The 25969-nt window shown below is 50.3% G+C and overlaps 1 protein-coding gene across 1 annotated transcript in view; it reads right to left on the bottom strand.

Moving 5' to 3' along the window:
• Positions 1-9100: 9100 nt before the first annotated feature.
• KIAA1755 (KIAA1755 ortholog) overlaps positions 9101-25969 on the bottom strand; it is a 38704-nt gene continuing 21835 nt past the window's right edge. Inside the window, exons 5-14 of the mRNA XM_027558566.1 lie at positions 25833-25956; positions 22878-22971; positions 21743-21829; positions 20540-20656; positions 18271-18369; positions 17255-17403; positions 15388-15526; positions 14030-14152; positions 13166-13384; positions 9101-10370 (exon numbers count right to left, since the gene is read on the bottom strand). Coding sequence (XP_027414367.1) covers positions 9669-10370; positions 13166-13384; positions 14030-14152; positions 15388-15526; positions 17255-17403; positions 18271-18369; positions 20540-20656; positions 21743-21829; positions 22878-22971; positions 25833-25956 — 1853 coding nt within the window. The 3' untranslated portion in view covers positions 9101-9668. The remainder of the gene's footprint in view (positions 10371-13165; positions 13385-14029; positions 14153-15387; positions 15527-17254; positions 17404-18270; positions 18370-20539; positions 20657-21742; positions 21830-22877; positions 22972-25832; positions 25957-25969) is intronic.

Raw genomic sequence — 25969 nt, 5'->3', positions numbered from 1 at the left:
AATTCCATGGACGGAGGAGCCTGGCGGGCTACAGTTCATGAGGACACAAAGAGTCAGATGACTAAGCAGGAGCACCAAACACTAGTATCTCGGTCACATACTCATCCATGGCAGACATCATTAATCAATCATAGAAGTCCTTCTAACTGAGAGAACCAGGTGCTCTAGACAGTCCCTACTAATCAATCAGAGTTGGTATTCATTCATCTAAAAAATTTTGTTGATTTCCTTCCCTGTGCCTAGGGTACATTGAGCAGGCCGGTTCAGTTCCTGTTCTTGTGAAACTCACAGGAGTTTAGTGAGGGATATGTGCATTAATAAAATAGCAATTGAGATTAGTGATATGAAGAAGACCTACATGGTCTGCATAAAGGGGGATTTTGACTCCTTAAGGGTAGTCAGGAAAGTCTGACCCTGTTGCTGATATCTGAAGGATAAAGAAGGCTTAGTAAATTGAAAAGATAGGGGAAGAACATTCCAGGCCTTGAGACAAGAAATAGATTGTAAGCAGAAATTGTCAGTGCTACATCCAGATTTCCTATGATCATTGTTTGTTTCTCTGCATCCCTCCTTTGGCTTCTGTCTGCTTTTTTGTTTGTTTGATTGTTTAAAGGAAAAAAAAACTTTATTGAGATATAGTTCACATACTATGCAATTCACCCATTTAAAGTATACAAATCAATAGTTTTTAGTATATTCACAGATACCTGCAACCATTATCATAGTTAATTTCAGAACATTTTTATGACCTCAAAAAAACCCAAAAAACTTTGCTCTTTAAGGATTCATATCCTCTCACCCCACACTCCCAATCCTAAGCAACCACTAATCTACTTTCTGTTTCTATAGATTTGCCAGTTCTAGACCCATTAAACAATGATTCTTTATTCCTCCCTCCTCCCAGCCCCTGATAAACTCTAACCTACTTTATGTCTCTGTGAATTTGCCTACTCTAGGTATTTCATGAAATCATGCAATATTGGTTCTTTTTTTTTCTGATTTGTTCCATTTAACAAAATGTTTTCAAAGATCATCCATACTGTAGCATGTATCAGAACATTCTTTTTACAGATGGATACTATTCCATTGTACATATATACCACATTTTGATGGGCACTTGGATCATTTCCATCTATTGGCTATTATGAATGATGCTGCTGTGACCATTGGTGTACAAGTACCTGTTTGAGTCCCTGTTTTCAATTCTTTTGGATATATACCTAGGAGTGGAATTGCTGAGTCATTCTATATTTACCTTTTTGAGGAACCACCAAAATGTTTTCCACAGGGGCTGCACCATTTTGCATTCCCACCAGCAATGTACAAGTGTTCCAATTTCTCTACATCCTCACCAATATTCGTTTTCTGCTTTTCCAGTTATATTCATCTTGGTAGTGTGAGGTGATATCTGTTTGCGGTTTTGACTTGCATTTCCCTAATGACTAATTATGTTGAGCATCTTTTTATGTACCTGTTAGCCATTTATATATCTTCTTTGGGGCAATGTCTCATTCAAGTTCTTTGCTGCTGCTAAGTCGCTTCAGTCGTGTCCGACTCTGTGCGACCCCATAGACAGCAGCCCACTAGGCTCCCCCGTCCCTGGGATTCTCCAGGCAAGAACACTGGAGTGGGTTGCCATTTCCTCCTCCAATGTATGAAAGTGAAAAGTCAAAGTGAAGTTGTTCAGTCATGTCCGACTCTTAGCGACCCCATGGACTGCAGCCTACCAGGCTACTCCGTCCATGGGATTTTCCAGGCAAGAGTACTGGAGTGGGGTGCCATTGCCTTCTCCTCAAGTTCTTTACCTATTTTTAAATTGAGTTACTTGCCTTTTTCTTGCTGAGTTGCAAGAGTGTATATATTCTGGATACTAAACCCTCATCATATATAAGAGTTGCAAATATTTTCTCCCATTCTGTACGTTGTCTTTTCATTTTTTTGATAATATGCTTTGATGTACAGTTTTTTATTTTTATGAAATCCAATGTATCAACTTTTACTTTTGCTGCTCATGCCTTTGGTGTCATAGCTAAAAACTCATTGTCAAATCCAAGCTCATGAAGGTCTACCCTTATGTTTTCTCCTAAGAGTTTAACAGCTTTATCCCTTACAATCTAGGTTGTTGATCCATTTTGAGTTAATTTTTTATATGCTGTGAAGCTTATGCAAATGAAGAGGTTCAATTTCATTCTTTTACAAGAAGAAATTCTGTTTTTCCAGCACCATTTGTTTAAGAGCTCATTCTTTCCCCATTGAATGGACTTGGCAGCCTTGCTGAAAAGCAATTGACTGTAGATGTATGGGTTTATTTTGATTCCCTCTGTCTAGATGTCCATCCTTATGGTAGTACCACACTCTTTTGATTACTGTAGGTTTGTAGTAAGTTTTGAAATTGGAAACTGAGAGTTCCCCTAGCTTGTTCTTCTTTTTCAAGTTGTTTTGTCTACTCGGGGGCCACTTGCTATTTTACATGAATTTGAGGATCAGTTTTTCTGTTTCTGCCCAAAAAAAGGCTGTTGGAAGTTTGATAGGGATTATGTTGAATCTGCAGATCCCTTTGGATAGTATTGACATTTTAACAATGTTAAGCCTTCCTACCCATGAATATGATGTCTTTCATCTCCTTGGCTAAATTTATTTCTAAGTGTTTTATTCTTTCAGATGCTTTTGGAAATGAAATTGCTTTCTTAATTTCCTTTTCAGATTGCTCATTGCTGGTGTGTAGAAACACAGATCTTTGTGTGTTGATCTTGTAACCCACAACTTTGTTAAATTTATTTATTAGCTCTAGTAGCTTTCTTGTGGATTATTTGGTATTTCCTATATACAGAATCATGTCATCTGTGAATAAAAACAATTTTACTCATCTCTTTTCAGTTTGGAAGCCTTTTTTTTCTTTTGGAGGGTTAATTGCTCTTTTTACGGTCTAATTTAATTTCTTTTATATGTTTTTCTTATCTAATTTTCTTGTCCAGAACTGCCAGTACAATATTGAATAGCAGTGGTGAAAACAGGCATCCTGTTTTGCTCCTGACCTTAGGGAGAGAGCTTTCAGTCTTTCACCATTCATTTGATTTTAGTTGTTGGGTTTTCATGAATTTCATTTATCATGTTGAATAAGTTCCCTTTTATTTTCGGAGTAGTATTTTTTCTTTTTGTTCTTGTTTTTATTTTATTTTGTTTTTAATCATGAAAGGCTGTTGGATTTTGTCAAATGTCTTTTCTGAGACAATTGAGACGATCATGCTTTTTCTCCCTTTATTCTGTTGATGTGGTATATTGTATTGATTGATTTTGTTTTATCTTTAACTACCCTTGCATTCCTGGGATAAATCCCACTTGATCACACTGTATAATTCTTTCAATGTGCTATATTCTTTGGTTTGCTAGTATCTTGTTGAGGATTTTTATATCTCTATTCATAAGGTAATATTGATCTGTAATTTTCTTTTCCTGTGATATATTTATCTGGCTTCAGTATCAAGATAACGCTTGCTTCATAGAATAAGTTCGGAAGTGACTTCATTCCTTTTTATGGCTGAATAATATCTCATGGTATGAATATACTACATTTTGTTTATCCATTTGTTGGTTGACCAATATTTGGATTGCTTCTGCCTTTTAACAATGACGAATAATTCTGCTCTAAACCTTCATGTAGAAATGTTTGTGTGGACATATGATTTCATTTCTTTTGGGTGTATAATTCCTAGGAAGGAAATTGCTGGGTCATGTGATAACTTGATGTTTAACTATTTAAAGATCTTTCCCTGAAGCATCTGCATTATTTCACATTTTCCACCAGCAATGTATGAAGGTTCCAATTTCTCCACATCCAGCCAACATTACTGGACTTTTAAATTCTAGCCAGCCTAATAAATGTAAAATGATATCTCATTGTGGTTTTGATTTGCATTTCCTCGATGACTAATGATGTTGAGAATTTTTTTTCATGCCCTTATTGTAATTTTGTGTATCTTATCTAGAGAAACTTATTCATATCCTTTACCCATTTTTCTTAATATTTTAATTTATTTATTTGGCCTCACCAGGTCATAGTTGTGGCATGTGCTAGTGCCCTGACCACGGATCAGACTCCAGGCCCCCTGCATTGGGAGCTCAGAGTGTTAGCCACTGGGCCACCAGGGAAGTCCCTCCTTTCCCTATTTTTCAGTTGAACTTTAAAAAATTTATAATTTAGTGGTGAGAAGTTGCTATGTATTGTAATACAGAATATTATCTTCTATGGGCCCACACTTATAACCCTCCAAGCAAGCACTGCTCTAGGGTTCCTGGGCCTTGCTTTGTGCAGCAGGCTTTTGCAGAGGCCTGCAGTGGGAAAATACCCTTCAGCAATCTCCATGTAATTAGGCAGAGACTGAGGCTAGATCTGAAATTGTACCTTGGCTTGCTTCCCTTCTCTGTCCTATTTCTCCTTTCCCTGATTTCATGATCTCCTCTTCAGCAAATCACCAGTATCTTAGTCCTTGTTGCCAGGTCTGCTTCCAGGGGAACTTGAAAGAGCTTGGAACAGCTCAGGAACTAAGAGGAAGGTAGGTGCTGTTGGAACTCAGACAGCATGGAGATAGAGGAGTGAGGTGAGGCTAAAGTGATGGGCAGAGGCCTGACCACACAGAACTTTGTAGATCACAGCGATGGGCATAGTGGGGTTTACCCGGAGTGCCATGGGATGCCACTAGGCTGTGTTAAGTGGGGACTACCATTAGTTTACATTTTGCAGGAAAGTGAAGTCGCTCAGTCGTGTCCAACTCTTTGCGACCCCATGGATGGTAGCCTACCAGGCTCTGCGGTCCATGGGATTTTCCAGGCAAGAATACTGGAGTGGGCTGCCATTTCCTTCTTCAGGGGATCTTCCCAACCCAGGGATCAAACCCGGGTCTCCTGGATTGCAGACAGATGTTTTACCGTCTGAGCCACTAGGGAAGCCCTTAGAGGGACATTTTGCAAAGGTCCCTCTAACTTCTGTGCGGAGGGCAGATCAAAGGGCCCAAGAGGCTGCAGGAGGACCATTGAGGATACTGTTACAACTGTCCAGGGGAAAGAAGATGAAGGCTGGGATGAGGATGGGAGGATGGAAAGAGAAAGAAGTAGATTAGAGAGAGATGAGGAGGGTGGATCTGGGGCCTCTGGGGCAGTTCAAGGACAACTTGCGGTTTCCAACCAGGGTGCCTGAATGGATGGTACTCAGAGAAGGAGGCAGACTTGGGAGGGTTCCACAGGCCAGATGACACCCCCTTGCCATCTCTGGTCTTGACCAATCCCCCCATTTCACAGATGGAGACAATAAGGCCTGAGGAAGTGCAGTGGTTCACCCAAATCCCCATCATGCCCCAGACTGCAGGGGATGGGATCCAAAGGTCCTGTTACCTGGCCAGAGGACTTGTTTATTCTCCAGGGAGCCCACTGGTTCTGGCCTCAGAGAGCTATTTTGCAGCTGGGAGAGGGTGGGGTTTTGGGCCTGATGGGTTTGTCCTGGGCTGAAAGCCAGTTCGCAGCTCACAGAGAACAGAACATTGCTGTACCCGGAGGGCAGCCTGTGCTGCCAGGTGCCCTGTCTTGGTCTGATGTGGGTAACTTGAAGACCTGAGGGTGTGGGGTGCCCACCTCAGAGTGGCTCATATCTGCTCTCCTGGAGTGGGCATGCACCAGAGCTCAATCCAAATTCTGTGGTTCCCGTTTTCTGGTCCTTCTTTCCCTTGCTGTGTGACCTTGGGCCAGTAGCCTCTCTTCTCCAGTCTTCAGTCTTCTCATCTGTAAAATGGAAACATACTAGAGTGTGAATTTCATGCACTCAGGGTGGTAGGGAATATTGGATGCAGAAATGGATGGACAAAAAAAACAAAAACAAAAACAAAAAACCCCCACCACATTGTAAATTGTAAAGTGCCTGAACTTCTATTTGGGCTCGGTCCAACCTGTGCCTCCAGCCACTGCCCAGTGGATTTCTCAGACTTCACAGTCTGGATTTCTCAGCCCTCTGGGGAGGAAAAGGCGTAATGTGGAGCTCAAGGATCCCGCGATCTTATTATCCTGGCCCAGCAGGCTTGACACACCCACTGGACAGATGGGAAAAACTGAGAGGCAGCCATCTGCTCAGAGTCACCAGACAGTTAAGCCTGAATTCAAAGCCTGGGCTCTCTGATCCAAAGACGAGAAAGATCCTTATCCATTCAGTGACCCAATGGGACAGATGGGGTAAACTGAGGGCCAAAAAGGGGAAGCAACCTGCCTGGGGTCATGAAAGCAGCCAACAGGCAGCAGGGCGGAAGGGTCACGTGAGGTCCCTGACTCCCAGGCTGTGCTCCTTCTACCAGCCCTTGCCCACCACTCCTGGAGCTTGCAACGAGTTTCCCATCATACTGGGATAATCACAGTCATGTCACTGGCAGACTTGAGGTTCCTCCTCAGCCCCATTTTCTTCCCACCAGAACAGGCTGCAAACTTTCTTAAGAGAGCCATCAGAGAGACATTGCCCCTCCTCAGCCTCAGAACAGAATTTGGGAATTAGTAGAGAATCTTTTGGGGTGGAGGGGCATACCATGCCTCCTCCATGGGCAGATCAGGGCAAAGTCAATCAATCAGCTCTCTTTGGCTTTCAGGAGACAGCTGGGGATCCAGAATACTAATCAGGGAATCCACATGATTCAGAGAGCAAAAGACCCTTTGGGAATCCGTTGACGTCCTTTGAAGGAATTTCTTCCCTGATTTGTTGGGTAATGAAATCAGGGGCTGGGCTGGCTTGGTGCCAGAGTATAGCACTACACATCACTTAATGAGCACTTACTAAGGAGCCTTTCTAAGGACCTTCCACATAGTAACTCATTTAGTACTCACAGCAAGCCTCTGAGGTCTGGTGATTCTCATTTTAAGGATGAGGACATCAAAGCACAGAAAGGTGGCATAATCTGGCCAAAGACTCACAGCTTGTGATTTATGGAGCCTGGGCAGGAACCCAGTCCATCCATGTGAAGGACCACCAAGCCACGCTGCCTTGGATGCTTTTGGAGACCAGAGAAAGTGCCACCTAAAGGGCCAAGTCCCGCCCAGCCAAAGCCCCTGGCTGCATGGCAGTGTCCTGGCACAGCAGGACTGCTGAAGAGACAAAGCCCATGGTCACTGCAGAATTAGCAACCAGCCCAGCTTGTCTGAAGATGAGTCTGAAGCATCAGTGCTGTGTCGAGTCCCAGTTTTGCCACTTGCTATGTGACACTGGGCAAGGCATCACCAAACCTCTCTGAGTCTCAGTTTCCTCCTCAGTAAAATGGGGTGAAATCAATATTGGCTTCGTAGGATTGTTGTGAAAAATTCAACAAGGCCGGCAAAGCTTTTAAAGGGCTTAGCACCAAGCCAGACACAAAGAAAACACAGAATAAATGTTAACTATTATTATTAATCATCTTTAAAATTTTTATTTATTTTTTAGCTGTGCTGGGGTCTTTGTTGTTGCATGCAGGATTTTCTCTAATTGTGGCCCTTGGGCTTCTCATTGTGGTGGCTTCTCTTGTTGCTGATCATGGGCTCTAGGACACACGGACTTCAGTACCTGTAGCATGAGAGCTCAGTGGTTGCAGTTCCCGGGCTCTAGAGCACAGGCTCAATAGTTATGGTGTACCAGTTTAGCTACGTCTTGGCATGTGGGATCCTCCCAGACCAGGGGTCGAACCTGTGTCTCTTGCATTGGCTGGCAGATTCTTTACTACCAAGCCACCAGAAAGCCTTACTATTATTAATTACTATATTTCATTTCTGCACCCCTTTCTCTCCTTTGGGCTGCTGTGAATAAACAAGTTGTTGGGGTTCGGTTCTTTTTGGAGACAGAGGGATGTATGAGACGGCTTTGGAGACCCTCCCTCCCAAGGATTCCTGGATTATCCATACCCCTCCTCAGCCCCTCTCAGCCCTAGCAGTAGCTGTAGCCTCTCAGAACTCAGTTTTCATCCTTACACCCCAGGTACCCTGGCTCCCTGCCTGTGGTCCCCACTGGCTGGATGCTGTTGCTATGGCAACAGCATTTTAAGAGCCTTCAGCCCCACTCTGAGGCAACAGGCATGGATGGAGATGGGCAATCAAATGCCTCCTGCATCCTCAGGGCTGTCTGGACAGAAGGCAGGAGATTGGAATGAAAGATCAGAGCTGGCTTGGGGTTGGGGTGGGGGCACCGGCTCAGGTCTCAGCCCCAAGTGTTTCCCAACAACACACACACTTCACTGTGTTGCCTGAGCAGTTGGTTACAAATGCAAGTTCCAGCCACCCCGCCCCACGGGTCTGGTTTTGATTATCTGGGGTGGGATCCCCTAGGAAACTGCCTTTGAACAGCTCTGCTTGTGGTTCTCAGGCAGAGAGGCCTCAGACCACTCTTGACGGAATCTTGAGTCCCGGAAGATGCCCAAAGATATTTTGGGCATGGAGATTTGTGCGGCTCTCTCTACTGAGACGGCTCTTGAGAAACCCTGTTTGTTCTCCGGTCCTGCCTCCCCCACTCCTTCTAGAGCCTCATCTTGTGGGAGGACGTGTACCCCACCCTCATCCCGGAGCCAGGAAAATTCCAGGGCTAAGCTACCAGAGGCCACCTTGGTGAGGCATCCTAGGACAGACAGGCACATGCTCTTGGGATAATGACATTCAGGGGAGGCGCCAGCCGGGGTCACTCCGGGCATTGTGAAAGGCCCGCTTTCTTCTGGATGCTCTGATCTCAGAGCCTCTTGAGTCTTTTCCCACTGTCTCCTCGCACCACCTGCTGGCTGGGGATGTGGCTCCCTACCACAGCAAAACCTGATGGCACTGGACACCAGAGGCTGTGCCTAGAGAGAGGTGGGGCTTAGGGTGGGGAGAGCGGATGGTAGGGTCTGAGGACCTGTGCTGGGGAGGGGAAGAAGACAGAGATACAGGAGAAGGAAGGGGTCCTCTCTGGGGTTCCTTGAACTTCAGACTGATGTTCATATCGGTTGGAGGAGCCAAGTGACAGAGACGCGGCAGAGAGTCCACCTCCCTACCCCTCTTTTGTGCACTAACTGGCCTCCAGCAGGTGATTCTCTTTGCTTGAGGCCAGCGGTACCAGCGAATAAATTACATGCGATAATTCCCTTGACAGCACACCCTTTATTCCCTTCCCAGACTCACTCCCCCTGCTCCTTTGCCAGTAGTTCCTGGGATCAAAGCCAAAGAAATGTGCACTCGAATCCTTGTGTAGGGTTTGTTTCCTTGTGGGCCCCTAAGACAAGAAACCACTCCCCAATCTCCCCACCCTGGGTTCCATCATGAGGGCAGCTCTGCCCCTCGTGTTCCAAGAGGAAGCTGGCACACCCCAGAACTCCAGGCGGGCATCTGGCCCGCCTAAGTCAGAGACCTCTGGAAAGGTATGTACCATCAGCTCTTTCCACGACGAGTCTCTGGGGTTTTGGAGCCAATGCCACGCTTCCCCATGTCCTGCCCTGCCCTGCGCTCTCATTATTCCGAATGTGAGTCGGGCTTCCCGGAGCTACCTGGGGCCAGGAGCAGGTGCCGGGTTCTCATCCTCCAAGCACGGGCCAAACTCAGTAGCTACGTTCTGAGGGATCATCCTGGGCTCCCCATCTGTTGCTGGGCTCCACCCCAAGCACTCCCCGCACCCCGCCCTCAGGAGTCTGATGATTGACGGGAACTCCCAGCTAGAGGGAAGCAGGGGGACTTGTGTGGGGCGAGTCCTCCAGAGACGTCTGTGAGCCTGTCCCCTCTGAGGAGAAGCTGTCCCCAGCAGGCTGGGAGATCTGAGTCTGCCTGGGGAGTCGCTGCCAGGAGAAGAGGGTGGTGAGGAAACGCTCAGGAGCGGGGTCCAAGGGCCCATGGGGGGTTCTGCCTTCATCAGCCTCAACAGCCTGGCCAGCTTCCTGGGTCGGAGGGGCCGCTTGGAGATTTCTGTTCTGTCCGCGCCTGGGGGCCCAAGGAGGCCAACGGGATTTGGGCGAACGATCTGAACCCAGTGAGTCCTGGAGGGGCAGGTCCCATCTGCCCTTGGAAGTGACTTCCCCATTCAGGCCCTGGTCCTTGGCGGCCGCCCCCCTGAGTTCCGGGCACGTGGGGTGGGCCGGGGAACCTGCTGGGCACGGACAGTGGGCTAGCGCCTTCTTCAGGAGCATCTGGATGTCCTCGTGTCTCGCCTGGGCCTCCTCCCACAGGTCCCGGCCCAGGCCCTCCCGGCTCAGCGAGGCCACCTGCAGCCCCATGGCTGTGAGCTTCTCGGCAGGAAACTCGGACGCCAGGCGCTGCAGGTAGCGGTGGAGACGGCGCTGGTCCCCAGGGCTGGTCCTCTGGGCCTTGCCCAGCCTCAGCTGGGCCATCAGGTCCTGACAGTCCATGTGGAACCAGGTCACCTGGGAGACAAGAAAAGAGGGAGGTGGGGTTTCCGTGAGGATAGGGATGTACTCCCTCTGAGCAGAGAGGAGGCTTCAATAATGAATCTAGCTAGAGAGAATTAATAAAAATGCCCAATCCATGTTAGGCCCCTCCCCACCCAGCATGGCTGTGGTTCTCTCTGCTGCTGCTGCTGATAACAATATTCCTCTTTCTTCCCCAAGGACCCACCAGAAACAATCCCCATCACCCTTGAGATCTTTAGGCACAGTCTTCCAGACTTAGGGACCAGTAAGGACTCAACCCTCTCTAGGGCTCAGATTCCCCCTACATAAAGTGGAGGTTGTGGTAACTAATCATGAAAATTGGGGAGCTGAATAATGTGGATTCTCGGAGGGTATGAACCCCTTATAAGTGGTGCTGAGGGAGGAGACTGGCTAATATTGATTGAACCACTGACCGTCTGCCAGCCTCTGTGCATCTCATGTAGGATCTCACTGAACCAGTGGCCCATTTTACAGAGGAGGAAACTGAGGCTCAGAGACGTGAAGTCACTTGCCTCAGGTCAGGGAGAAGCTGGGATTTGAACTCAACTGTCCCGCCTCAAGAGGGTATCTTGCAAGCACCTCCTTGAACAGGAGAAACTGGCCCAGGTGGGGCCACACCCTTGCAGTTCCATGGGGAGACTGTCAGCCAGACCTGGCCTGGAAGCCCCTTCACTCTGGTCAGGCCCTCTTTGGGGATTCTGCCTGCCCCCACGTCACCCACAAAATGTCTGCAGGCCGCAAAGAGCCAACACATTTCCAGCAGCTCGTGAAAAACATAATCTTTCTCTCCATTAATTTAGAAGCCGACAGCGAGTCGTTAGGCGGTGGGGACTGAAGAACCATTTTCTCCGAGGAGACCATCCTTCCGCGGATTAAAGGAACTTGTCTGTAGATAAATGGCTTCATATTCGCGGAAGCACACTGAGCTCATGGCTGGGAAAGGGCTCCATAAATCTCCCTTAGCGGTACAATCGTGTTATTATTATTTAGTGCCAAAGCTGCCGCCCGCACGCTCTCCATCTGGGGCTGAGCCCAGCACTGAGCCGTCCGGCTGTCTGTCTGTCTGGGACCAGATATTCCAGGCCAAGCCAGACAGAGGTGGACAGCACCTCAGAAACCATCTTGCCCCACTGCTTATTGTGCGGATTAAAATTCAAAGCCGGAGAGGAGAACGGGGCTGAACACCCAGGCTGAATGCTGAGAGACAGGCCAGGTGGGAATGAAGGTTAAGGCCATCCCCTCCTGTCTTGTACGACCTCCGAAAGACTCTGGGCTCCTGCACGCCCCCCAGCCCTTCTCCCTACACCAGACTCCTCACTCTTCCTCCATTCACGTGACCAATTACTGAGCCTCCTCTGGGTGCTGACCCTGCCCTGGGCACCGTGATAGAACCAGGACCCAGTCGGACCTGGTCCCTGCTGGAGGAGCCCAGCTCACAGTGACAGATAAGGGAGAGGCGAGCAGGTGATGGAGCCACAGGATAAGCTGATTGCAAAGAGCCCCATGAAGTCATCAGCACAGGGTGATGAGAGAGAATGTGGTGGGTGGGGCAGGAGCTGCGGGCTCAGGCAGGACCTCTGTGAGGAAGGGACATACGAGCTGAGACTTACCAAAGGCAAGGAGCCAGCCCGTCAAGGGGAAAAGTTTTCCAGCCTGAGAGAACAGCCAGTGAGAAGGCCTCAGTGCTGGAGCTAGCTTGCTTTCTCCAGAGAAGGTTGATGGGGATGAAACTGGCTAAATTTAGTAAACAGGGGAGAGAAGCTTCCAGATACCCTTAACCCACGAGGCATTACCCCTCTTCCTCCTGTTGCCCCAGCTCTGCAACAGAGAGGTGGGACTAGATCAAGGTTCTCAGCCTGGTTCTCACCCCATGAAGTTGCCTGCAAAGGTCTACATGTGGAGGGAAAGTCTATGACTTTGCTCAGATTCTCAGAAATCCCCAGGCTCCAAAAAGCAATGACAAACCTAGACAGCATATTAAAAAGCAGAGACATCAGTTTGCCGACAAAGGTCCAGATAGTCAAAGCTATGGTTTTTCCAGTAGTCATGTATGGATGTGAGAGTTGGACCATAAAGAAGGCTGAACGCTGAAGAATTGATGTCTTTGAACTGTGGTGCTGGAGAAGACTTTTGAGAGTCCCTTGGATAGTAAGGAAATCAAACCAGTCAATGCTAAAGGAAATCAACCCTGAATATTCATTGGAAGGACTGATGCTGAAGCTGAAGCTCCAATACTTTGACACCTGATGCAAAGAGCCGACTGACTGGAAAAGACCCTGATGCTGGGAAAGATCGAGGGCAGGAGGACAAGGGGGCGTAGAGGATGAGCTGGTTGGATGGCATCACCGACTTGATGGACATGAGTTTGAGCAAACTCTGGGAGATGGTGAAGGACAGGGAAGCCTGGCGTGCTGCAGTCCATGAGGTCACAAAGAGTCTGACACGACTGAGCAACTGAACGACAACAACGTGCCCCTAAACCCATCACTTAAGAAGCAGATGTTTTCCGAGGGTCCTCTGAGAGTTCGTGTCCCGGGGAGGCTCCTGTGTAGTGGGACAAACCGGGTTCAGAGATCAGCCGGACCTGGTTTAGGGGGGTAACTTCATCTTGCAAACCTTGCTTCCCTTTCAGAAAATGCAGCTAACTCTCTTTGCTATGGAAATGACTGTGGAATGAAGAGAGCCTAGCACTGCGCCTGGCCACTCCTGCCCACCCTTCCTCCCAGGCGCTGGGGGCAGGGGTGGGAGGCCTAGGCTGGAAGGCTCACCTTCTTGCAGAAGTGGTGCAGGTGGAGCAGCGTCTCCAGGTCTGTGCGTTGCCGCTCGGCCGCCATGTAGAAGTGGGTCAGCTTCGCCTGGAAGGCCCGCTGGGTGAAGGCAAAGGCTGCCAGCTCCGGGAGCTCGGTCCCTCCTGCCTCCCCAGCCCTGGCTGCTGCTGCCAGCTGGGCCGCCTGCTTGCACAGCTCCAGGCCGCGGCGGTATTGGGCCTGAGTGGGGAGGGGAGGGTGTCCACTCAGCTCCAGCCTCTCTACCAAGATATGAGACTTCCTGAGTCTCAGTTTCCTCATCTATAAAATGGGAATCCGGGGTTCACTTTGCCCACTGAGACTCTACTTAGTGTCACCTTCTTCTGGAAAAATTCCCTGACTCCAGAGTCTGAGTTAGAGGCTTCTCATCTATGTTACCATGGTGTTCCCCTTCTGACTATTTCCCCATTGCCCCTCCAACCCACCCTCCAAAAAAAAAAAAAACAAAACTGCCCTGGAAGTTCCCTGGGGGTTAAAACAGGGGCTGAATTGCCCTGGGCCCCAGGGCCCAGCACATCAGAAGGCAGACTCCCCCACCTCCCAGGCTGATTCAGTAGGGCTAGAGTAGGACTCTGGAATCTGTATTTTAAGAAATCTGTCAGGGATTCTGAGATCGGTCATCTTTGGACTTGGTAGTCAGGGAAAGCTTCCTGGAAGAGACAATATCTAAGCCAAGCCCTTTGTGATCCAAGCTTCTTCCCTCACTGTCTTGAGCAGCTTTCTAGTACTTCCCCACCTTCGCAACTTTTCCCAGCAGTGCCACCCCCACCCTGCTCTGGTCCTCTCCATCTGCTCCCATCCTGTCCCTCAGTCTCAGGAATGCACCGCAGCCTGAAGGAAGAAGTCCTCAAACTCTGCGTGGGCTTTCTCCACTGTGTCCAAGCTTCCGTCCTTGGGGGTCAGCACTTGCAGGCACCGGCTTCCTTCCTGCTCCATCCAGTGGCTGACCTGGAGCAGGGAGGGAGGTTTGGATGTGAGGGACTGCTGAGGAAATATCCCTTGGCCAGCCTCCCGATTTCGTGAGAGGCTGAGGTCTTGTCCTCAGTCATTTGGGGGCCCACTGACCTGGCCTGAAATCCCCCGCCCTCGATTCTGGCGACATGAGGATTCAATGAGGGACAGATGGGGTAAAATGGCTCTCGATCCCACGAGTCCTCTTCGTATTCCGGGGTGTCTTAAAGGGCACATACTCACCTACTTTATCCTCACAAAGCCCCGTGTGGCCACTAATTTCATCCCCCGTTTAACAGATGAGGAAATCTAGGCACTGAATAGTTAAGCACCTTGTCTAGATCACACCACTAGTAAGTGCTGGAACCGGTACTGGAACCCAGGCCGTCTGGCTCCGGGCACCCTGTGCTCCACGACCCCGAGCATGCAGGGAGGTGGTGGCTCTAGGCACCGGCAGTTGGACAGGATGGTGCCCGGTGTGGGCTCCAGGATCAGACCCCCAGGTGTGCGACAAGGGCAGGTGACATAACGTCTCCCAGACCCCGTTTCCTCATCAGTGAGTAGGCGAAATCCTAAAGTCTTCCCTGTGTTGCTGGTCAGGGATGAGGCTGAAAAGTGGTGATGGTCGCAAAGGCTCCAGCCCAGGGCTTGGGACAAAGCTGGTATTTAAGAAATGCAGCTTCTGGGGGGCTTCCCTGATGGCTCACCGGTAAAGAACCTGCCTGCCAATGCAGGAGACACAGGTTTGATCCCTGGTTGGGGAAGATCCCACGTGCTTCGGAGCAACGAAGCCTGTGCACGACAACTAATGAGCCTGTGCTTTAGAGCCCAGGAGCTGCAGCTACTGAGCCCGGCAAACCTAGAGCCAGCAACAAGAGAAGCCACCGTCGCGAGACACCTGTGCATCGTAACTAGAGAGTAGCTCCCGCTCACCGCAACTAGAGAAAAACCCGCGCAGCAATGAAGACCTAACACAGCCAGAAATAAATAAATATACAAAATTATATACATATATAAAAAACGCAGTGTCTTGAGTTATGTCCTCAGTCACCAAGCACACTTACGGAGTGCACGTTGTATGCTCCAAGAACCCCTACCTGGCTCTCCAAGAAGTGCCAACCTGGTATCTTTATACCAGAGCAAAGCGCCTGGCTGGGGCGGGGCCTGGAGCGGCAGGAGCCCCACCTCCACCCTCAGGTTCCTGGGCCAGCCTCCTCCTTCCCCACTCTCACCTGGTGGATGGCAGCTTCCAGGCGGCCCAGACGGACACGGAGCTCCAGCCTTCTCAGGAGGTGGTTGGACACAGTGGCCAGGACGTGCAGCTGCTCATCCACAAGGCTGTACAGGGCGGCAGCTTCTGCCAGATGGCTCCTGGGAGGCCACAGAGGGTGAGCGAAAACCCAAGATGTTGATCCCTTGCCCCCCACTCCCTGCACTTCTGCCCAGCATAGACCTGCCTCCCTAACTCCCTCCAACTCTGTGGCCTTGGCCTGGGTGCTTCAGCTGCTGACTTGCTGTGTGACCTTGGGCGGGTCCCCACACCTCTCTGGGCCTCAGCCTTGGCCTTCTGTGCGACTGGGAGGACCAGAGGCCACAGAGGGAAACCAAATGACCCTGTTTTTCCCTAGGAAGGTAGGAACCGAGGTGGACAGATCTGAGTTCACACCCCAGGCCTGCTACCTTCCAGTAAGAGGAGCTTATGCAAATTCCTCACCCTTTCTGGACTCCGTTTCTTCAGCTATAACAAGTAGGGTAACAGAACCCACCTCACAAGGTGGTTGCGCCCTCCTCTGCCCTAGCGATCCTTTGGAAGGAAAAGGTAAAAGAGGAGAGGGAAGGAGAGTCTGTTCTCCTGGAGGGAGCCTCATCTGACCGCAGGTTCCCACGGGTCACTACCCTTCCAGGGAATAGGTGAGCGCCCCGGGTGAGTGAACAGGATGGAAAATGCCAGGCAGTCTGGCAAAGGGAGGGAGGAAGTTGGGGACAGGCAGGAGCTGCAGAACCAACGCGCGGAGTGGCTCACATGGGACCACAGCGCCCCCTGGTGGAGCTTCTGGTGGCCAGCGATCTGGACGGGCCTATGGCGAACCAAAGAGGCCCCGGAGCCCAACCAGGCAGGCAGGGGCGTGCTGGGAAAGGCAGTGCCAGCCCCACCAGGCCATGTGAGGGGCAGGGAGATGACTCCACCTCCAGGAGCCGCTGCCCAGCACTCGCATCTGCATGAATCTGTCTGTGGGCACAGCTCAGGGTGGTGTGTTCAAGATTCTGGGCCAGGCTGCCTGGGTTCATGTCCTGGCTGTGTGACCTTGGGCAAGTCATTTATCCTCTCTCCGAGCTCCAGGCTCTTCCACTGTAAAATAAGGACGGTACTAGGATACACTGTGTGGGTGGGAATTAAACACGTTAACATTCTCGAGGCCCTTAGAACAATGCTGTGCTCATACTAAGTGCTGTTTGAGGTTGGTTAAATAAACAAAACGTTCTTGGAAGCTTATGCAAACTTTGTAATTGTGCTCGTTCTAACAGAGACAAAATTTTTACAATTGCTGGCTGATTTAATTGCTGATTTGCACCCCACCCCATCCCTAACTTTAAGAAAATTGGTACTTCCTAGGAATGTGCAGTTTGCTCTCTGGTTCTGAGACCTTAACACACCGTGAAGTTCTCTCAGGCCCCTGCCACGGCAGGCAGGGAAGTTTGGGGGTTAGTGCTCATGTGGCCTGGCTCTTACTTCCCTTCTCTCAGCCTCAGCATCCATCAGCCAAATAGGAGGAGGCAGGCCTCATGTAATCTTATGAGGAATAAGAGACAAGCTCTTGAAGGCACTCATCCCAGGGTTTAGGTCAGAGATAGTGCTTGGTCTATGATGGTGACCGGAAGCAGGGGGAGCTTGTCCTCCAATGCCTGGGCTTAGGAAGACCACAGAGAAGGGACTTGCTGAGGTACAAGCCTCAGCTTGGAATATGGGCACTGCAAACACCCCGATTCTGTACATCCTCGGAGCCCACCCTATGTGACCCCTCAGCAAAGTGGCCCCAGCTCTGAGTCCCAACCCAGGGAACATAATGTGGTTGGGGAGGAAAAGCCTGGTGCCTGTACCTGACGTCCGGGTTGAAGTTCAGCCTGCTACCCTCCTGTCTCAGCCTGGCCAGGGTGGCTCCGCCTTCCCGCTGGAGGCTCATCAGGCCTGGGTCCCTTAGCACTGCCTCCATCAGCTCCTTGGACTTGCTCAGACACCTGGAGGCCTCCTGCCAGGGTAGGGAAGTAGCCTGAGGCTCAATTCCCACTCTCCTTCTATAACCTTCCAGGGCTCCCCACACCCTGATCCTATCTGACTCCCCCAGTTGGGCATTCAAGGTCTTACGGAAAGTCCATCCTTTCTATCTCTAAAACATCTCCTCAAACCAACCTTCCTCTCATCACCATGGCAACCTCACTGGTCCAAGCACCATCATCTCTTACTGGTACACCCATCCCAGGGCTCTGCTGATTTCCCCATAGCACCCTGGCTCCCCCTGCAGTCTGTTCTCTGTATGGCAACCAGATAGATCTCAAAGGGCCCATATGATCATCCCACTGCTGCTTAGAACTCTCCAGCAGCTTCCCTTCCCATTTAGAATCAAATCCCAACCCAGCTTCTCCCTAATACAGCTGTGGACCCAGAAGGTCTCCTCCCTTTCCCTTACTTTGTTCCACACTGGCCTCCTTGCTCAAATATACCAAGCACAGCCCCGCCTCAGGGCCTTTGAACATGATTGCCCTCTACCTGGAGCACAGTCCTGTTCCTGTTCCCAGGGTTCCATCTCATCCTTCAAGGCTCAGCTTCAATACCCTTCTTCCCCATTATTCTCAATCTTACTTTCATAGCCTTTAGCATTACTTGTAGTGACATGTCCATTTCTGTCTACTTTTTTTTTTTTAATGACCTCTCACACTGCACCATGAGCCCCATGAAGGCAGGGACCCCAGGCTGGGTCTCCAGGGCGTGACACATATTAACTGTCCAATAAACATCAGCTGAATGAATGAATGAAAACTAAGGGCCCTTCACTGAGCCCTTAGTCCATGGAATCGGGGGTGTGTTGTGGTTTCCCCACTTCTGGCCCCTGGCTCACCTGCACCCCTCCAGGGGGCTCACCCTTCTCAAACTCTTTGATGGAAGCCTTTAGCAGGCAGGAGGCCTGGCGAAGGTCAACGAGGAAAGGATCCAGCTTCTGCAGGACAGGAGGCCCAGAGTGGGGGTGTCAGCCTGCGAAGAGGACGCCGCTCCCCTCCACCCACCAGGAGGACATGCAGGCTGGTGGTTCTCAAACGTTAGCTGCATCAGAATCGCCTGGAAAGCCAGTTAAAATCCAGGCTGCAGGACTTCCCTGGTTGGCCAGTGGTTAAGACTTCGCCTTCCAATGCAGGGGATGCAGGTCTGTCTGATCCTTGGTCGGGGAGCTAAGATTCTACATGCCTCTTGGCCAAAAAACCGGAACGTAAAATAGAAGAAGTACTGTAACAAATTCAATGAAGAATCTTAAAATGGTCCATATCAAGAGAATTATTTTTTTAAAAATCCAGGCTGTTGAGCCCTCCTCCCAGGTTTCTGGTTTAGTTTCTCTGCAGTGGGTCATGAGAGTGTGCATTTCTAACAGGTCCCCAGGTGAGGCTGATGCTACTGGTCCAGGGACCACAGTTTGAGAACCACTCATGATAGAAATGAGAGGGGAAAAGACAGAGGACAGGTCTGACCTACTCCCAGGCCACTGGGGATATGGTGGGGGAGGGAACGGTAGGAGGGGTGAGATGGCAGGGTTGGAGGCCATCCTCTCTGGGTCCCACTTCAGCCTGGCTTTACCACTTGCTAGCTGTGAGGCCTTGGGCAAGTTTCTTAACCTCTCTGTGCCTCCACTGCCTCTATAAAATGGGAGCACAGTAGTTCCTGCCTTAGAGGCTTGTGTGAAGACTAAATGGGTTTATTTGTTCCAGGCACTTAGAATAGCATCCTTAATCATCTTCATTATTAGCGTTATGAAAGTGAAAATGCTAATTGCTCAGTTGTGTACAACTCTTTGCGACCCCATGGACTGTAGCCCACCAGGCTCCTCTCTCTTTGGGATTCTCCAGGCAAGAATACTGAAGTGGGCTGCCATTCCCTTCTCTAGGGGATCTTCCTGACCCAGTGATCGAACCCAGGTCTCCTGCACTGCAGGCAGATTCTTTACAATTTGAAGGACCAGGGAAGCCTCTATAGGCTGGATCTATAGGTAAGATTCAATTTAAAGGGAAGGCATTAAAGCAAAAATATAGTTTAAAAGCCCCTAGAGGAACTGGAGATCTCTGGAGAGGGGAACTGGGAGCCTGTGGGACGAGTAGGGTAAGAGATTTTTCAGTTTATACCCTTCTGTACTAATTGAATTTTGAACGTACGGTCTGTTTGAAAATAGATCCAATTAAAAAGAAGAGCGTAGGCCAAAAGCAAGCAAGCAAACGGCCATGTGAGACTAGAGACCGGTGAGTCTCTGTGGGGCTGGTCTCCCACGCCAGGGGACACAGGGAGATGTCTGGAGACATTTTTGGTTGTCATCATTTGGAGGAAGTTATCGTCAGAGTGGGTAGGGTCCAGGGCTGGTACTAATCGTGTGACAGTGTGCAAACAGCTCACCCCCAACATGAATTATCCAGCTCCAAGTAGGAACAGTGCTGAAATCGAGCTGCCCTGGGCTAGAGAAAGCCCAGGGCTGGCTCTCAGCACTGGTCCTCGAGTGGCTTAAGCCCATAAGCACCTTTGTGTTGCTGCAGAAGTCGTGCCCATCCTGTGCGTCCTCATGTGCTAAACCAGGCATGAGATGCCCCCTTGCAGGGTTGGGGTGAGTAGGGACTGAGGTCACATGGGAAAGCAGCAGACCCTTGGAAGCTTCCTTACTTCCTCTCTCTTACAGGAGGGAGCACGCCTGCCTCCCCCACCAGACCCCGAGTTCCCCGAGATTTGTGTGTCCACAAAGCAGATGCCTGTAAATGTATTTGTGGGTAACACTCACATTACTCTTAGCATGTGGCAGACACCCTTTCTTCTAAGCTCTTTACCCACCTTAACTCAAGTCTCACACTAGCCCCAGGAGGAGGTAGTCTTCTTAACCCCCATTCTGTCATTGAGGAAAAGGGCTCAGAGATGGCGTATAACTTCCCCAAGGTCACACAGCAGAGCTGGGGGTGGGAGCCAGGCCTTCAGGCCCCAGAGCCTGAGCTCTTCTTCACTCCACTCTCCACCCTCATTATCAGTGTTTGTTGAATGACTGTTTTTGAACCAGATAAGCTCAGGTGGATCCATGGAACGGGATAGAGAATGGGGAAAGAGAAGGGATGAGGGCGTGGGGTGAAGGCTGTGATGATAGACACCTGGAAGAATTGCACCCACTCGCCATGACAGTAGGGGAAGGGGCCTTCCAGGGCCGTAGGGAGCTGGCTGGGGTCCACATGGTGGCTCAGGGCCTTCAGTGAGGTCAGCACCTCTACCTGCAGACCAAAAAAAAAAAAAAAAGTAATTCTGACGAGGGAACTCAATGTAGAGACCAATGTCTGAGAAGGTCCTGCCCAGATCCATGCCCCAGCATTTCTCCACCTCCCATGGGTAAGACTGTCCCTGGCTTTAAGAGTTGCTTTCTGGGCAAAGAATTTTCTCTGGAAACACTGATAAATCAAAGTTGAGAGCCAGACCCTGTGTAAGGAATAGCAAATAAACAGCGCTCATACTGCCACTCTCCTAGCCTGTGATGGAGGCAGACATCATTAATCGATCACGGCACTCCTTCCCTCTGAGCTGGGCTCTTTCCAGCACAGTTGTCCAGGCAATCACACAAACCGATTAAAGCTGACCCTTGTCGTGCAACTCCTCTGCAGTCCTGTACCATTTTCTGGAGACCCATGGAGATGTTCTTGGGGATGTTGAGAAAAGTCGCCAAATCCTAACGGTACCCACTAAGATGTGGAGCAGGGACTAGCTGACTGTTTTTCCCAGGTAGTGAAGCTTGAGGTTTATAGTACAAACAGCTCCACATACCTAAGTGTGGGATGGGGAGAATTCTGTGGGGTTCTGGAGCCCATTTTTCATCCCTGATTTTTCAAGTGTGCTCCACGGACCAGCAGTCCCAGCAGCACTTTAGGAACATGCTAGAATGCAGAATCCCAGGCCCAACCCAGAACCACTTAATCAGTACTTGGGGAACCAGTGATTCCCCAAGAAATCTGTAGGCACCCCTGGTGGTTGAGTGGTAAAGATTCTGCCTGCCAATGTAGGGCACACAGATTCAATCCCTGGGTCGGGAAGATCCCCTGGAGGAGGAAATGGCAACCCACTCCAGTATTCTCACCTGGAGAATTCCATGGACAGAGGAGCCTGACAGGCTACAGTCCATGAGGTCGCAAAGAATCAGACGTGACTGAGCACACTTGCACACCATGGGGGCTGGGCAGGAGCCTTGTAGCATCCAGGCCTCATATCTAATTGACTTGCACTCTATTATTCCAGGGCCACCATTCTTCACCCCAGCTCAGCACAAGCCCAACTCCTCTGCACCTCAACCAATGCTGCCTTCCCCTTACCTGGATGTCAGGTAGTGCCTCCAGCTGGAGAGCTGCCTCCTTCTCCCCCAGGAAAAGCATGGCACGGATGGAGGCTGGGACCAGCGCCTGTCAGAGAGAACCATTTCAGAGCTGATCTGCCTAGGCCCTCACCGAGCTTCCCCTCTAAGATGCGGGCAAATGGGCCATGGGGACAGGGTAAGGGTTCCGCATGCCTGGGATCCACATGGAAGGGAGGCCTGGGATCCTTATTTGGAGGATGAGTCAAATGATTTATTGGGAGTCATCGGAAGTCAAGGGAACAGCAGGTTCAAGCTGGGTTGCAAACTTTCTGGGTGCCCCGCCCCCTCTGGGTCTCAGTTTCCCCATCCATAAAGGGAGAAGTAGGAGGAGATGGGGTGGAGGTCAGACCACAAGGTGAGCTTATCCCAAGCTTCCGTTTATGCTGCTGCCTGTACTGGTGAGTTATGAATCTCTTCCCTGCCCCATTCTGAGTTGGTGAGATTTACGTGAGCTAAACCTCAGCCAATCAGTGTGCCACAGTCCCCTGACCACAGAGGTTGACTAATGGATGGACACCTGAGCCAACGGGGGCTAAGAAGGTCCTCAAGAAAGCTTTTGCTGGGACTTCTGGGAAAAGAATTGCTCTTTTCTTTTGGATTTAAATGACAGATCATATGAAATTAGAGACGGTGGGGACCGCACAGCCAAAAGAGTGGGTCCTGGCTGATAATGGCACTCTCCCGGAGGAATGGAGCCAGAAATGGGGAGAGAAACCAGATCCTGGGGACAATATCTGAGCCCCCAAATCAAGTCATACTTGAGGCTGGATTTAATTTCCAGACTGAGTCACATCAACCAATGAATGACCTTTGTCTTTAAGCATGTTTGGGTTGGGGTTTCTTTTGCTGCACAGCATGTGGGATCTTAGCTCCCCAAACAGGAAACGAACCCAAGCCCCCTGCAGTGGAAATACAGAGTCTTACCCACTGGACCACCAGGGAAATCCCCTGGGCTGGGGTTTCTATTATCTGCAACTAAGGTTCCCTGCCTGGGGTCCCAGTCCTAGCTCTGAGCATCCCCAGGATCTGTGAATATCCAAAGGCCTCCAGTGCTTCTAAAACTTGGTAGGCTGAGGCTGTCCACTTCCACTCACCTGGGTGGCCTGCAGGGCACTGACCAGACCGGGATGTGGGGGCTGTTTCCTAGCATCAATCACAACTGCCAACCCCTTAGTTTTATCTTCAGGCCTGTGGGTGGTAAACAGAATTGGCAGTCTTATTGGTTGAATCAGGCCCTCGAAGGGGAAGGACCCAGTGGAAGGTGAGGGAAACTGGCTGCCAAAAACCTGGGTACTACTGCACTCTTCATCCTACAAGACAAATTTCCAGTGCCTCCCCAAGCCCCCAACACACACCACTTCCAGAGAGCCCTCCATGATTCTTCTCCAGGCAGAGCGTATTGCTCCCTCTTCAGGCCTCCTACAGTACCTCACACAGCTCTCTCAGACACCCTAATAATCATAAACTATATGCTACTATCCCAGTTGCAGTAGGTGAGTCACCCAACCTTCATTCACCCCTTTTGTTGGGGGAGAAGGCTCATTTTGTTCAAGAATCCAACTTTCTTCCTATAACCACATCCCTTCCGCCCCCAGGGCCTGGATTCTGATTGGTTGAGGCCAACAGCTGACCCAATTCCCCTGGCCAATGATTGGTTTAGATAGGGACCATGTGACATTTTCTGGCCAATGAGATGTGAGGAGATGTTTGTTGGAGACTTCTGGGAAAGACATTTTCTCCTTTAAAATGTTCTTACAAAGAGCTATAAGGCAGAGACAAAGACTGCTACATTTCCGTATCAGATAAGACATTTTGAGTTGGAGTTTGTTACTTGCAGCCCAAACATCCTCACCGGTTCACAGGGTACTTTTCAGTGATTACCTTGGGATTTTCCAAACAGTTTCAATTGTCAGTAAGGATGCTTCACTTCCACCCCTGCTCGTCCTCCAAGAAATGTGTCCAGTGGGTAGGGGGTGGAGCCAGGCAGTCTGTGGTTCCAATTACCCTGGCCATTCGATCAGACTGGGAAAGTAACCCCCAACTGCCTTCAAGTCTTACAACCACCCAAGTCACAGACCAAAGCCAGAGGTGGCCAGTGTGAGATGTGGAGCTGTGGCAGTCACCTGGGCATGTTGTTTCACCTCTCTAGAAGTCAGTTTCCCAGCTGTAAATGGGGCTAATGATAGTGTAGGCTTCCGGGGGCTGTGATGAGGACTGATGGATTAGAAACAGGGATGTCAATGTCTGCTGTTATCACTGTCGTGAGAGGGGAAACTGAGGTACTGGGCAGTGACATAGCACACAGTGAGAGGAGGCTCTTGGAGGTGAGGCCAGGGCTCTGACTTCAGGTCCTCACCTGCTTCTGGCTGTGCCCATACTGGGAGGGAAGTTCATTTCCACCCCTGCCTCCACTGCCAGCCTGGGCACCCATAGAGGTCAAGGCCAAATATAGGAGGATCGGGGTCCCCAGCACGACCCAGTACGAAGCCTGTCTCAGGGCAGGTGCCCAGCAATGGTGGTTCACAACAGGAATGAAGAGGCAAGCCCAGCATAGGAGAACCCCATGCGCAGTGCTAAAGGAAATCCCCAGGTGCAACCCTAAAGGAAATCAGTCCTGAATATTCACTAGAAGCACTGATGCTGAAGCTGAAGCTCCAGTGCTCTGGCCACCTGATGCGAAGAGCTGACTCATTAGAAAATACCTTGGTACTGGGAAAGGTTGAAGACAGGAGAAGGGGATGACAGAGGATGGGATGGTTGGATGGCATCACCAACTCAATGGACATGAATTTGAGCAAATTCCGGGAGATGGTGAAGGACAGGGAAGCATGGCGTGCTGCAGTCCATGGGGTCGAAAAGACTCGGACATGACTGAGCGACTGAAAAACAACAAATGCGCAGTTCACACTGCACCTCACTTCCCTTTTTGTGATCATGCTTGGTCCTCACAGCCCACTTGGTCATCTCCCTTTTTCAGGGGGCATTTCAGAGAGGCAAAGTAACCACTCCCAGGTCACACAGCAGATTGGTAGGGGGCGGGGGTGGATTCCATCTCCCCTTCAGACGGGAAAAACCACTCCTCTTTGGACAAAGGGTAGAAAAATCTCAGTGGCCAGCAGGTGGCAGTGTTGGCTCCCATGGGGTGGAGTTGGAGGAGGAGGTTCCAAAGGGTCCCCCGAGTCCCTCCCCAGCCCACCTCTGCCTGGGCACTGCGACTCAGAGGAAAGATGGAATCTCTTCCCCAGGCAGTCCAACCTGAAGTCTTATGGGAGGTAGAGGGAAGGGGCGGTGGTAGAAATAAGCCTGGTCATCACTCATCATCAGTGATGAGGGAGCCTCATCACTCACTCATTCTTTTGCTCTCTCGCTTATTCATTCCTTCACCCATTCACCCTTTCCTTCATTTGTTCAACAAATATTTATAATTCAGATCAGTTCAGTTCAGTCGCTCAGTCTGTCTCTTTGCGACCCTGTGGACTGCAGCATGCCAGGCTTCCCTGTACATCACCAACTCAAGTATCACTTCCTCAGGGAAGACTTCCCTGATTTCTCAGTTGAAACTAACCGCCCCTCGCCCTTCCTTTTACAACGGAGGCTCTCAAAATGTGTTTGCAGCCCACCCACATCAGTATCACCAGGAAACTTGTTAGAAATACACATTGTCAGATCATATGCAGACCAGTCAACTGAACCAGAAACTCTGGAGGTGGGGCCCAACCATGTGTTTTAACAGCCCTCCAGATGGTTCCAATGCCTGTTGAGTTTGAGAACCGCACTGATCTACGATATCCCTGTTTTCTTCACCACACTAACACTCCCGAGAGCTGCTGGTCCGTGGCTGGTTCCTTGCATACCATCCATCTCCCCCACCAGCCTGGGAACGCCCCCGTGTCAGGGACTATCCTGCTTTTTTGGTCTGTCCTGCTTTCTTCCCATCATCTGGCTCAGGACCAAGAGGATGTGATGTCTCTTCATATGGTACCTGGTGCTGGGCTCTGGGCTGAGGGGCCGAGGGGGCATGGGGTGGTCAGGCTGGCCCAGCCCCTTACCTGGGGATGGTGCACAGATAAGAAAACAGTTTGGTGACCTCCGAGGCCGTGCACCACGGCGCCTCCCAGGGGCCCTTGGTGGTCGACACCAGGAGCAGGGGCCGCCCCGCCCTGTCCCGACCGCCTGGAAGAGAAAG

This window comes from Bos indicus x Bos taurus, chromosome 13 (genome assembly GCF_003369695.1).
Source record: "Bos indicus x Bos taurus breed Angus x Brahman F1 hybrid chromosome 13, Bos_hybrid_MaternalHap_v2.0, whole genome shotgun sequence".
Taxonomy (NCBI): domain Eukaryota; kingdom Metazoa; phylum Chordata; class Mammalia; order Artiodactyla; family Bovidae; genus Bos; species Bos indicus x Bos taurus.
Note: the sequence above shows the minus strand (reverse complement) of the source record. Positions and strands in the feature narration are given on the sequence as shown.